At 47.8% G+C, this 13180-nt stretch overlaps 1 protein-coding gene across 3 annotated transcripts in view; it reads left to right on the forward strand.

The window, feature by feature from the left end:
• The window catches only part of EPHA1 (EPH receptor A1), a 71708-nt gene that overhangs the window by 41196 nt on the left and 17332 nt on the right, over positions 1–13180 (forward strand). For 2 of the 3 annotated variants that reach the window (XM_050943424.1, XM_050943431.1), the window contains 5 exons: positions 435–590; positions 834–1166; positions 2225–2349; positions 7378–7537; positions 9257–9353. In XM_050943424.1, the coding sequence (XP_050799381.1) occupies positions 435–590; positions 834–1166; positions 2225–2349; positions 7378–7537; positions 9257–9353 (871 nt within the window). The remainder of the gene's footprint in view (positions 1–434; positions 591–833; positions 1167–2224; positions 2350–7377; positions 7538–9256; positions 9354–13180) is intronic. The other variant, XM_050943441.1, reaches the window with a different exon arrangement.

Genomic DNA, 13180 nt, shown 5'->3' on the forward strand with positions numbered 1-13180 from the left:
GGTACCAAGCTGCATCAGATCTGCCTCACAGTTGCTCTTCGGGACAGGCAGATGCCCCAGAAAGGTAGAGGAGTAGTGCAAGAAACCTAAGTGCTAGCAGTTCCAAAGCTGCCTACACCACACTCAGCTCTGGTGTTTGCAGCCCAGGGTGGCACAGCCAGGTTTGGTGTAAATCTTGAAGGGACAGGGAATGTGCTGGATGTATGTCAGGAGGAGTCTCTTTGAGGCTAACCGAGTCCTAAGTGTTCTGTTGATTTTTACAGGGACCTCCCACATGCAGTCTCCAGCAGCCCTGATCTTCTATTACCTATCCCTGGAAGCAGGAGAAAGGGAGGAGTACCAGGGCTGTGGAGGTGGAAGATGAGGGAGCCAGGCAGGGTTGGCTGGTTACTTCCCACTAATCCTGTGCTTCCCTGTTGTTTGTGTGTCCGCAGCCTGCCAGCGAGGATTCTACCGTCACTCCCCAGAGACTGAGCACTGCCTCAAGTGCCCCCCAAACAGCTCATCCAGTACTACAGGGGCCACAGCCTGTCCTTGCAACCTGGGCTTCTACCGGGCACCCACTGAGAGTCAAAGTGTTGCCTGCACTCGTGAGTCAGTGCTGGGGGAGGAGAGCAAGGGGATGTGGAGAAGAGGAAGGGTCAGGGGGAGAGAGGAGGGGGGAGATCCAGATGCAGAGAGAGAGGATGTTGGTGCTGTGGAAAGGGAAGTGCCTTGTGAGGTGGGAAGAGAGGCAGGTCCTGAGCCGCATGAGGGGAAGGGAAACTACTAGACCAGTTTGTGCATTGAAGCCTGTATGCTGGATCTAATTCTCTCTCCCCCACTCTCTGCAGGCCCCCCTTCTAGTCCCCGCAATGTCAGCTTCTCCCTATTGGGGACGCAACTCTCTCTTTGGTGGCAGCCACCCAGCGACCATGGTGGGCGCAAGGATCTGACCTACAGCGTCTCATGCCAGCGCTGCTCTGTCCAGGCATGTGAGCCATGTGAGGCTAGCGTGGTCTTCTCCCCCAGTGCCTCAGGCCTCAACAATACATCCATAGATGTAAATGGTCTCGAGGCTTATACCAACTACAGCTTCACTGTGATGGCACGTAATGGTGTCTCAGAGGTCAGCCCTTTCCCCCAGCGGGCCTCCCCTGCCATCTGGGTCTCTGTCGGGCATGCAGGTGAGTCACCAAGGTGGGTAGGGGAGCGATTTCAAGGCAAGAGAAGAGTCAGTGTGGGTCTCTGAACCTTCTTCATCTTATCTCTCTCCTTATGCTGCACCCATCAGCCTGGTACCTGCCTTCTGCCTATTGACTGAATCTCTTCTAAGGTGCCTGTAGCTCTGGCATCTCAGCTCTGTCACTGTCTTTGTCAGTCACTTTCCTGTTCTGTTTATAAACCAAAGTAGTGGCTGTAATTGTTCAAAAAAAGCAGTACGTTCACCAGGCTCTTTGCAGACATGATGGGGCCCAAGTCTTCTCTCAGTTACACAGCTGCAAGGTGATGGGACCTGCTCCCACGTAACAGAGCAGAACTGGGCCTGTAGAGTGAGACACCTCCCTGCCCGATATATGCAACAAACAAACCACAACATCTTGGTGCAAATAGAGGCTTTAAACACACTGAAGTCAGGACATTCACAAGTGCAGGTTCCCACCTCACCACTTTCTTCTACACCAATGATGATGCGAGATATGGAAAAAGTGTGGCGTGGCTCGTGGATCCCAGGATAATTCACAGTGCTGCCATTAGAGGGTCATGTTTTCACACCTAAACAGAGCATGTTTGCTCTGGACTAACTGAGAGATGATAAATATGGAGTCTCACAATGGCATTTCACTGTCACTTGTCAGAGCCGAGCTGCACCTGTATGGTGTTAAGTGCGGGTGTGTTCATGTTGCTGTAGGAGCCCTAGCTTTGGAAATTCCTTTCTGCATTTTAAGTCTTCACCTTGGTGCTGCATTAATAGAGCTACTGTGAGTGTGGATGATGTTTCGAAAGTACAACAAAATCACAGCTGAAGTGCCCTGGCCATCAGCAGTGATTTACTACTGGATCCCTGGCTTTCCCTCAGGCACACCAGAGAAGGATGAGCTGAATGCAGTACTGGAGGCTCAGCAGGGGCAGCAATGGGAGAAGCTGTAATCTGTGCGAAGGGACCACACAGCCTGGGAGGATGGAGGGGATTTGGTTTGTGTTTTCATCTGATTCTGTTTCATGCCATTGCTCTCCCCTGCAGCTCCAGTAACAGTGTCCCACCTGACCCTCACCCAGCGTGACGACAGCAGCCTGTCTGTGTCTTGGCCAGCCCCACGACACCGCAGCCGGAGCTCAGTGCAGTACGAGGTCATGTACTTTGAGAAGGTGAGAGGCACCTCCTCTCTGCTCCTTACCTGTGTCTCTTCTGCTCTTTGTTTGTGACACACAGAAACTTCCCTCCTCTAGAAGTGTAAATAATATGCTAGAAGTCTAAATAATAAGATGGATGAACTAGAGTGCCTTGTTTTAAATGAGGATATTGATATAACAGGCATCACAGAAACTTGGTGGAATGAGGATTATCAGTGGGACACAGTAATACTAGGATACAAAATATATCGGAAGGACAGAACAGGTCGTGCTGGTTGGGGATTGGCACTGTATGTGAAAGAAAGCATAGAATCAAATGAAATAAAAATCTTAAATGAACCAAACTGTACCATAGAATCACTATGGATAGTAATTCCATGTTCTAATCATAAGAATATAGCAATAGAGATCTATTACCGGCCACCTGACCAGGATGATGATAGTGACTATGAAATGCTCAGGGAGATTAAAGAGGCTATTAAAATAAAAAACCCATTAATAATGGGGGATTTCAACTATCCTCATATTGATTGGGTACATGTCCCCTCAGGATGGGATGCAGAGATACAGTTTCTTGACATCTTAAATGACTGCTTCTTGGAGCAGCTTGTCGTAGAATCATAGAAGATTAAGGTTGGAAGAGACCTCAGAGGGTCACCTAGTCCAACCTCCTGTTCAAAACAGGACCAACCCCAAATAAATCATCCCAGCCAGGGCTTTGTCAAGCTGGGCCTTAAAAACCTCTAAGGATGGAGATTCCACCACCTCCCTAGGCAACCCATTCCAGTGCTTCACCACCCTCTGGTAAAATAGTTTTTCCTAATATCCAACCTAGACCTCCTACACTGCAACTTCAGACCATTACTCCTTGTTCTGTCATCTGCCACCACTGAGAACAGCCTAGCTTCATCCTCTTTGGAACCCCCCTTCAAGTAGTTGAAAGCTGCTATCAAATCCCCCCTCACTCTTCTCTTCTGCAGACTAAATAAGCCCAGTTCCCTCAGCTTCTCCCCATAAGTCATGTGTCCCAGGCCCCTAATCATTTATGTTGCCCTCCGCTGGACTCTTTCCAATTTGTCCACATCTTTTATGTAGTGTGGGGTCCAAACCTGAACACAGTACTCCAGATCTGGCCTCACCAGTGCTAAATAGAGGGGAATAATCACTTCCCTCCATCTGCTGGCAATGCTCCTACTATTGCAGCCGAATATACTGTTGGCCTTCTTGGCAACAAGGGCACACTGTTGACTCATATCCAGCTTCTCATCCACTGTAATCCCCTGGTCCCTTTCTGCAGAACTGCCGCTTCGCCAGTCGGTCCCCAGAATCATAGAATATCGGTGTTGGAAGGGACCTCAGGAGGTCATGTAGTCAAACCTCCTGCTCAAAGCAGGACCAATTCCCAACCAAATCATCCCAGCCTGGGCTTTGTCAAGCTGGACCTTTAAAACCTGTAAGGAAGGAGATTCCACCACCTCCCTAGGTAACCCATTCTAGAGCTTCACCATTCTCCTAATATCCAGCCTAAACCTCCCCCACTGCAACTTGAGACCATTACTCCTTGTTCTATCATCAGGTACCACTGAGAACAGTCTAGACCCATCCTCTTTGGAACTCCCTTTTAGGTAGTTGAAAGCAGCTATCAAATCCCCCCTCATTCTTCTCTTCTGCAGACTAAACAATCCCAGTTCCCTCAGCATCTCCTCATAAGTCATGTGCTCCAGCCCGCTAATCATTTTTGTTGCCCTTTGCTGGACTCTTTCCAATTTTTCCACATCCTTCTTGTAGTGTGGGGCCCAAAACTGGACGCAGTACTCCAGATGAGGCCTCATCAATGTTGAATGGAGGGGAATGATCACGTCCCTCGATCTGCTGGCAATGCCCCTACTTATACAGCCCAAAATGCTGTTAGCCTTCTTGGCAACAAGGGCACACTATCAACTCATATCCAGCTTCTCATCCACTGTAACCGCTAGGTCCTTTTCTATTGAACTGCTTCCTAGCCATTCGGTCCCTAGTCTGTAACAGTGAATGGTATTCTTCCGTCCTAAGTGCAGGACTTTGCACTTGTCCTTGTTGAACCTCATCAGTTTTCTTTTGGCCCAATCCTCCAATTTGTCTAGGTCCTTCTGGACCCTATCCCTACCCTCCAGCATGTCTACCTCTCCCCTCAGCTGAGTGTCATCCATTAACTTGCTGATGGTGCAATCCATCCCATCCTCCAGATCATTAATGAAGATATTAAACAAAACCAGCCCCAGGACTGACCCCTGGGGCACTCTGCTTGATACTGGCTGCCAACTAGACATGGAGCCATTGATCACTACCTGTTGAGCCTGGAACCCACAAGAGGAGAGGCAATTCTTGATTTAGTCCTAAGTGGAACACAGGATCTGATCCAAGAGTTGAATATAATGGACCGCTTGGTAATAGTGACCATAATATAATTAAACTTAACATTCCTGTGATGGGGAAAACATCACAGCAGCCCAACACTATAGCATTTAATTTCAGAATGGGGAACTACATAAAAATAAATAAATAAATAAATTAAATAAATAAGGAGGTTAGTTAAATAGAAATTAAAAGGTACAGTGCCAAAAATGAAATCCCTGCAAGCTGCATGGAAACTTTTTTAAGACACCATAATAGAGGCTCAACTTAAATGTATATCCCAAATTTAAAAACATGGTAAGAGAACCAAAAAAGTGCCACCATGGCTAAACAGCAAAGTAGAAGAAACAGTGAGAGGCAAAAAGGCATCCTTTAAAAAGTGGGAGTTAAATCCTAGTGAGATAAATAGACAAGAGCATAAACACCAGCAAATTAAGCATAAAAATATAATTAGGAAGGCCAAAAAAGAATGTGAAGAACAGCTAGCCAAGGACTCAAAAAGTAATAGCAAAAAAAAAAATTATGTACGTCAGAAGCAGGAAGCCTGCTAAACAACCATGGGGCCACTGGACAATCAAGATGCTAAAGAAGCACTCAAGGATGATGAGGTCATTGCAGAGAAACTAAATGAATTCTTTGCATCGGTCTTCACGGCTGAGAATGTGAGGGACATTCCCAAACCTGAGCCATTCTTTTTAGGTGACAAATCTGAGGACCTGTCCCTGATTGAGGTGTCATCGGAGGAGCTTTTGGAATAAATTGATAAACTAAACAGTAATAAGTCACCAGGACCAGGTGGTATTCACACAAGAGTTCTGAAGGAACTCAAATGTGAAATTGCAGAACGACTAACTGTAGTCTGTAACCTATCATTTAGATCAGCTTTTGTACCAAATGATTGGAGGATAGCTAATGTGACGCCAGTTTTTAAAGATGGCTCCAGAGGTGATCCCTGCAATTACAGGCTGGTAAAACTGACTTCAGAACTGGGCAAACTGGTTGAAACTATAGTAAAGAACAAAATTGTCAGACATATAGATGAACATAATTTGTTGGGGAAGAGTCAACATGGTTTTTGTAAAGGGAAATCATGCCTCACCAGTCTACTAGAGTTCTTTGAGGGGGTCACCATGCATGTGGACAAGGGAGATCCAGTGAATATAGTGTACTTAGATTTTCAGAAAGCCTTTGATAAGGGCCCTCTTCAGAAAAGTAAGCTGTCCTGGGATAAGAGGGAAGGTTCTCTCATGGATTAGTAACAGGTTAAACAAAGGGAGGAATAAATAGTCAATTTTCAGAATGGAGAGAGGTAAATAGTGGTGTCCCCCAGGGGTCTGTACTGGGCCCAGTCCTATTCAACATATTCATAAATGATTTGGAAAAAGAGGTGAACAGTGAGGTGGCAAAATTTGCAGATAATACAAAATTGCTCAAGATAGTTAACTGAAAGGCAGACTGCAAAGAGCTACAAAAGGATCTCTCAAAACTGGGTGACTGGGCAACAAAATGGCAGATAAAATTCAGTGCTGATAAATGCAAAGTAATGCACATTGGAAAACATAATCCCAACTATACATATACAATGATGGGGTCTAAATTGGCTGTTACCGCTCAAGAAAGAGATTGTGGAGTCATTGTGGATAGTTCTCTGAAAACATCCACTTAAGGTGGGAGGGATAGCTCAGTGGTTTGATCATTGGCCTTCTAAACCCACGGTTGTGAGCTCAATCCTTGAGGGGGCCGTTTAGGGAACTGGGGTAAAAATCTGTGTGGGGATTAGTCCTGCTTTGAGCAATGGGTTGGACTAGATGACTTCCTGAGGTCCCTCCTAACCCTAATATTCTATGTGCAGCAGCAGTCAAAAAAGCAAACAGAAAGTTGAGAATCATTAAGAAAGGGTCTAGATAATAAGACACAAAATATCATATTGCCTCTATATAAATCTATGGTACACCCACATCCTGAATACTACGTTCAGATGTGGTCACCCCAAGTCAAAAAAGATATGTTGGAAGTGGAAAAGGTTCAGAAAAGGACAACAAAAATTATTAGGGGTATGGAACAACTTCCATATGAGGAGAGATTAATAAAACAGACTTTTCAGCTTGGGAAAGAGACGACTAAGGGGGGATATGATTGAGGTCTATAAAATCATGGCTCATGTGGAGAAAGTAAATAAGGAAGTGCTATTTACTGCTCATAACACAAGAAGTAGGGGTCACCAAATGAAATTAATAGGTAGCAGGTTTAAAACAAACAAAAGGAAGTATTTTTTCACACAGTGCACAGTCAACCCATGGAACTCCTTGTCAGAGGATGTTGTGAAGGCCAAGACTATAACAGGGTTCAAAAAAGAAATAGATAAGATTATAAGCAAGTTCATGGTTCATCAATGGCTGTTAGCCAAGATGGACAGGGATGGTGTCCCCTAGCCTCTGTTTGCCAGAAGCTGGGAATGGGTGACAGGACAGATCACTTAATGCTTACCTGCTCTGTTCATTCCCTCTGGGGCACCTGGCATTGGCCACTGTTGGAAGACAGGATACTGGGCTAGATGGACCTTTGGTCTGACTCATTATGGCAGTTCTTATGTTCTGTTTCCGTGTGTGTGGTAGGCTGTCCAAGTAACCTGTTTTCTGGTCCCCGCAGGGAGAGGATGCACACTACACAGTGAAGCAATTCTATGAACCCAATGTGACCCTGAGGGACCTGCAGCCGGACACAGCCTATTTGCTCCGTGTGCGCTCCATCACACCCTTAGGCCCTGGCCCCTTCTCCCAGGAACAGGAGTTTCGCACCCTCCCGCCAGGTGAGGCACAGCTACCCTCTATCTCACTGGTGGGTTGCAGGGGCTTCCCACTTATGGCCTAGGTTCTTCCCCCAGCACATACAGTTGTGGAAGGAAATAACTGAGGAATAGCACTTTTGAGATTCTTGTGATTTGGGGCCAAGTCTTGCTGCATTTCACCCGGTTCCTGAGCATGATTCTGATTGTGAACTCAGCTAAAAGCTGGAACAAGGTAGATGAAGGAAGGGAGGTCTCCCTGAAAGCAGAGTGAGCGATTAGTGCTGCAGAGAACACATGATAGGGGAGGTACCCTGACTCTCACGGGCCTCTCACCTCCACTCCCAGGTCAGTGCAGGATTGTTCCCTACATCCCACGTGAGGGGTCTTCCTCTCCATCCCTTTCAGAGACAATTACACACACGCACAGATCTCACCATAATGTCCTGACATTCAGCCTAAACTTTGTCTTCCTTAATGTCACACTGCTGCCGCTAGCTCTAACATTTTCTGTTTGGTTTTTGAATTGTAATGGTCTACCTAGCATTAGTTGTAAGTGAAATATTGTCTCATCCTTCATTCTCCCTTAATTCTCCTTTGTCCAGGAACTTCCTGTTTTTCTTTCTCTGAGTGTTTCCCCAAATGTCCCACTAGTTACATTTTCTAAAGAATAGTGGTATCATTAGAATTGGGTGAAAAACAATCATTAAAAAAAATCAAATAATAGATTTGAGAGGTTGTGTCAGGTAAGTGATTCAGTGAATATAATTCACCCAACTCTCCTAGTCACTTAGCCCTTGTTGTGATAAACATGCGGGGACTGTTATGGACTAGAATTGCTCGGCCTCAAGAATCTGAATGGAGAAGAGAATTTGCTTTATTCAAACAAACAGGACACAAACCCCAGTGCAAGACAGAAACTAGGAACAATATTTTAAAAACAGGAGCCTTCAATTAGGCTCCCAAGTCCATAATTAGTCATCTGTTGGATTTTCAAAAGTGCTCCGTACCCAACAGCTACCAATGAACTAATTGGCCTCAGGACCAAGCTCAGAGTTTGATGAATGTATGCAGAAAGTGGAGGAAAATGTCCATTTTCCAGGACAGATTGCATGAGTGGGGAATAAGGCAAGTTAGACTCCCTTGGAGACTGTGTGCCAGGCTCCCTGACTTCATTCCTGAGCAGAACAAAGGGTCTAATACAAAGTGGGTAGGTGCAAACAGGTGAGAAGGAGGGAGTGGAAATATTTGGTATCTGAAAGTGTTTGGAAAAATAATTCAATTGGAGCTAAATATCAGGATCTTAACTGGAATTCATCCAGACATCCATTTGAAGGTGAATTTTAGTTCATCCACCATGTGAAATAACAATAATAATGATATTTGGCCCAAACCTGCTGGCTTTTACACTCAGAGTGCCAAGTGGCTATGCGCTATGTACATGGGTAATAATTATACACTGGGAGTCAAGTCTGGCTGATGGCCACACCCCAGGATGTGTCAGCGCTATTCCTTCCCTTCTCCCATTCTCATGTTCCTTCAAATGACACTACTGGTATTTCCATCCACTTGTAGTTCTATGCTATTGCCCAGCGCTAGGGAGGGCAGATGGCCATTGCTCATTCAGCACCATCTGCTAGACAGGCTGGCTGTTACATTCTCAGTCACCACAGCCTGGGGAGGGGAGTGCTGGTCTTTTGCTTTTGTGTGGGGAAAGCATGTGACTGTCGTTCTGTCCCACAGACACGGGGGCTCCATCTGACGGGGTGCTTGTCTCTATTGTCTTTGGAATCCTACTGTTTATTGGACTGGTTGTGGGAATCTTCATCTTCACACAAAGGTAAACTCAACCCTTTCTTGGATGAAAAGAGTGGCGGGGTAGGGAGGGCTGGGTGGTATGGTAAGGAAGGAGCTGTGGAGAGAGAAGCCAGGCAATGTGGTGGTGGGGCTTGACTGTTCATTGAGGAACAGAACAGATAGAAGTTGGGGTAACTGGTTAGAGAAGGAAGGGGAGATGGGAGGCCATGGCCAGGTGGAAGGAGGCAGCTGGGGTTTGACAGTGTACTGAGGGACTTGGCTGTTTGCATTGACAATGTGCTCATGCTGTACAAGGTGACTTGTAGGGCTGGCATGAGGTTTGCATGATAGGTCTGTGGGGTTGACACTCACTGCTGACAACCAAGAAAGGAGCAGTGGCTTCCCACTGTCCTATTTCCTCTTGGACATTGCCCCTTTGTGATCCAGCACTGTGATGGCATTATGTCTTTGTCAGGATGCCATTTTATGCACTTCAGGGGGACAAAACAGGTTTGGGGTGGGGGACTCCAAATTCTAACCTTGGCCCTGCCCACCCCCTACCATAGAAAGCTGATGATGTCTGCTCTTGTTTGGATGTGAAGGAGAGCTCTTTCAGGAAGAAGGAAGCAGGAGCTGATTAAGTCTGCGACATTTTAGCCGCTGAAGATTGTAAACTTCATAGTCTAAACTAGAAGAGCAGGGGGCCAGGACTGAGGCACAAACAGCAGAGCTGTTTGAGGCCAGTAGTCCTGTGCATTTTCACAAGGGCCTATGTACTGTGAGCTGCAGAAATTGCAGAAACTCCACCCCCTATTAATTATGGGTCTACCTCTCCTGGTTGCAAAGAAAATCTTGAGAATGTGAACCATATGTAAGTGATGCAGCATCTGGGTCTGCAGACAGCCTGAAAAATGGTTACTCACCTTTGTAACTGTTGTTCTTCGAGATGTGTTGCTCATATCCATTCCAATTAGGGTTTGCATGAACTGCATGCACAGCTGTCAGAAATTTACCCTTGGCAGCACCTGTCAGGTAGGCTGTGGAGTCCCCTGGAGTGGCTCCTTCAAGGCACTCAATATATACCCAAACTGACCCAGCGCCTCCCCAGTTCCTTCTTGCCAGCTACTCTGACAGACGGAGGCGGGTTTGGAATGGATATGAGCAACACATCTCGAAGAACAACAGTTACAAAAGGTGAGTAACCATTTTTCTTTTTCGAATGCTTGCTCATATTGATTCCAGTTAGGTGACTCCCAAGCGTTACCTAGGTGGTGGGGTTGGAGTGAAGCAATGTGGACTGAAGTACTGCTCTACCAAAAGCTGAATCGTCCCTGGCATGCCAGATGATGGCATAGTGTGAGGCAAAAGTATGCACCAAGGACCAAGTCGCTGCCTTGCAAATTTCTTCGATCGGTACCTGGGCCAGGAATGCCGCCAATGAGGCCTGGGCCCTAGTGGAGTGAGCAATGAGAGCTGGGGAGTGAGCGATGAGAGCTGTGGTCAGTACACTGGCCAGCTCATAGCAAGCGTGGATGCAGAACATAATCCAAGAGGAGATCCTCTTAGAGGAGACCGGGAGACCCTTCATGTGATCTGCCACCACAACGAAAAGCTGGGTCGATTTCCTGAATGGCTTAGTGTGCTCAGTGTAGAAGACCAGAGCCCTGCAGACATCGAGGGAATGCAGCCACTGCTCCCAGGGACCAACATGAGGTTTAGGGTGAAAAAACAAGCAAGAAAATGTGCTGGCTGGTGTGGAAGGCTGACACCACCTTGGGAAGAAAGGCCGAGTGAGGTCTGAGCTTCCTTATGGAATACCGTGTAAGGTGGTTCTGAGGTAAGGGTCTTTAGCTTGGAGACGCACCTTGCCAATGTGATGGCAACAGGGAAAACCGTCTTCCAGGAGACATACAAGAGGAAGCATGTGTCCAGAGGCTAAAACGGGGGCCCCATGAGCCTCAAAAGGACCAGGTTAAGGTCCCACATAGGGACAGGCTACCAGATTTGAGGGTAGAGGCGGTCCAAGCCATTGAGAAAGTGAGCAACCATAGGATTGGCAAGATGGCTGCAAGGTGAACCTTCACAGAGGATGCCACCAGGCCTTGCTGTTTCAGGTGCAGGAGGTACTCCAAAATGAGGGGCACCGGTGCCTGGTGGGGTGGTGTGCGGCGCTGGTCGCACCAACATGAAAACTGCTTCCACTTCACCAGGTACGTGGCTTAAATGGAAGGCTTCCTGCTGCCCAGTAGTACTTGTCGTACAAAGTCCGAAAACAGAAGGTCTGTAGGGTTTAGCTATGCAGCATCCATGCTGTGAGGTGGAGAGACCGCCGGTTGGGATGACAGAGGCAACAGGAACGTCCATGGACAGTTCTAAGAGCATGGTGTACCAGTGCTGCCTGGGCCATGCCAGAGCCACCAGAGTCACTCTTGCCCCATCTCTGTGGATCTTGAGCAGGACCTTGTGCACAAGGGGAAATGGAGGGAAGGCATAAAACAGGTGACCCATCCAGGGGAGCAGTGGCTGTGAGGGAGCCTGGGCAGCAACACTGGAAGGAGCAGAATGCTGGGCACTTCTGGTTGCTGCGGGAGGTGAACAGATCACCCTGGGGAAACCTCCACCTTTGGAAGATGGCGTGGATGACATCCGGCTGGAGAGACCACTTGTGTGACTGGAAGGACCTGCTGAGGCAGTTCGCCAGCGTGTTCAGATCCCAGGAAGGAAGGAAGGACACCACCGGGTGAATAGAGTGGGCTATACAGAACTCCCACAGTCGAATGGCTTCCTGGCAGAAAGGGGAGGAATGGGCCCCCCCCTTGCCTGTTGATGTAGAATGTGGCTGTGGTGTTGTCCATGAGAACTGCCACACAACAACCCCGCAGGTGCTCCTGGAAGGCCTGACAAGCAAGATGCACTGCCATCAGCTCCCAGACTTTATTATGGAGGGAGAGTGTGGACGGGGACCAGAGGCCCTGAGTCCAAAGGTTTCCAAGATGAGCGCCCCACCCTAAGACTGATGCATTTGTGACCAGGGACAAGGAAGGCTATGGACTGTGAAAGGGGCCCCCTTCGCACACCACCCAGGAATCTAGCCACCAGCGGAGGGAGGCGAGGACCCACTCCGGAACAGTGACCACCAAGTTCAGGCTGTCATGCCTCGGGCAATAGACCGAAGCAAGCCAGGCCTGCAGCAGCCAGAGCCAGAGCCTGGCATGCTGGGTCACATATGTACACAAAGCTGTGTGGCCAAGAAGACTCAGACAACTTCTTGCCATTGAGGACAGGAAGCTCTGACAACCTCAAGTGAGGCCCGCGAGAGCTTGGAAATGAGAGTCCAGCAGGAGGGATCGCACCTAAACGGAGTCCAGAACCACCCCGATGAACTCTATTCTCTGAGTCGGTTCCAGGGTCGATTTTGCTATGTTGAGGAGGAGACCCACCTGAAGAAATGTATCCCTGACCAGGCGGAGGTGGGACTGCACCTGTTCTCTGGTGCGGCATCGGATCAGCCAGTCATCAAGGTGAGGATATACTTGCACCCGCTGTCAATGGAAGAAGGCAGCCATAGCTGACATACATGTGGTAAACACCTGGGGGGCCCATGGAAAGGCCGAAGGGAAGGGCCGTGAACTGGTAGTGTTCACGGTTGACCACAAAGCAGAGGAAATGTCTGTGCGCTGGATGAATCGCTATGTGGAAGTACGCGTCCTTCATGTCGAGGGGAGCATACCTGTCTCCGGGATCCAAGGAAGGTATAATGGTGCCCAAGGAAATCATGTGGAACTTCAACTTTACCATGAATTTGTTGAGCCTGCGCTGGTCCAGAATGGGCCGGAGGCTCCCTTTGGCCTTGTCAGTTAGGAAATATCA

The sequence above is a fragment of the Gopherus flavomarginatus genome, chromosome 1 (genome assembly GCF_025201925.1).
Source record: "Gopherus flavomarginatus isolate rGopFla2 chromosome 1, rGopFla2.mat.asm, whole genome shotgun sequence".
NCBI lineage: Eukaryota > Metazoa > Chordata > Testudines > Testudinidae > Gopherus > Gopherus flavomarginatus.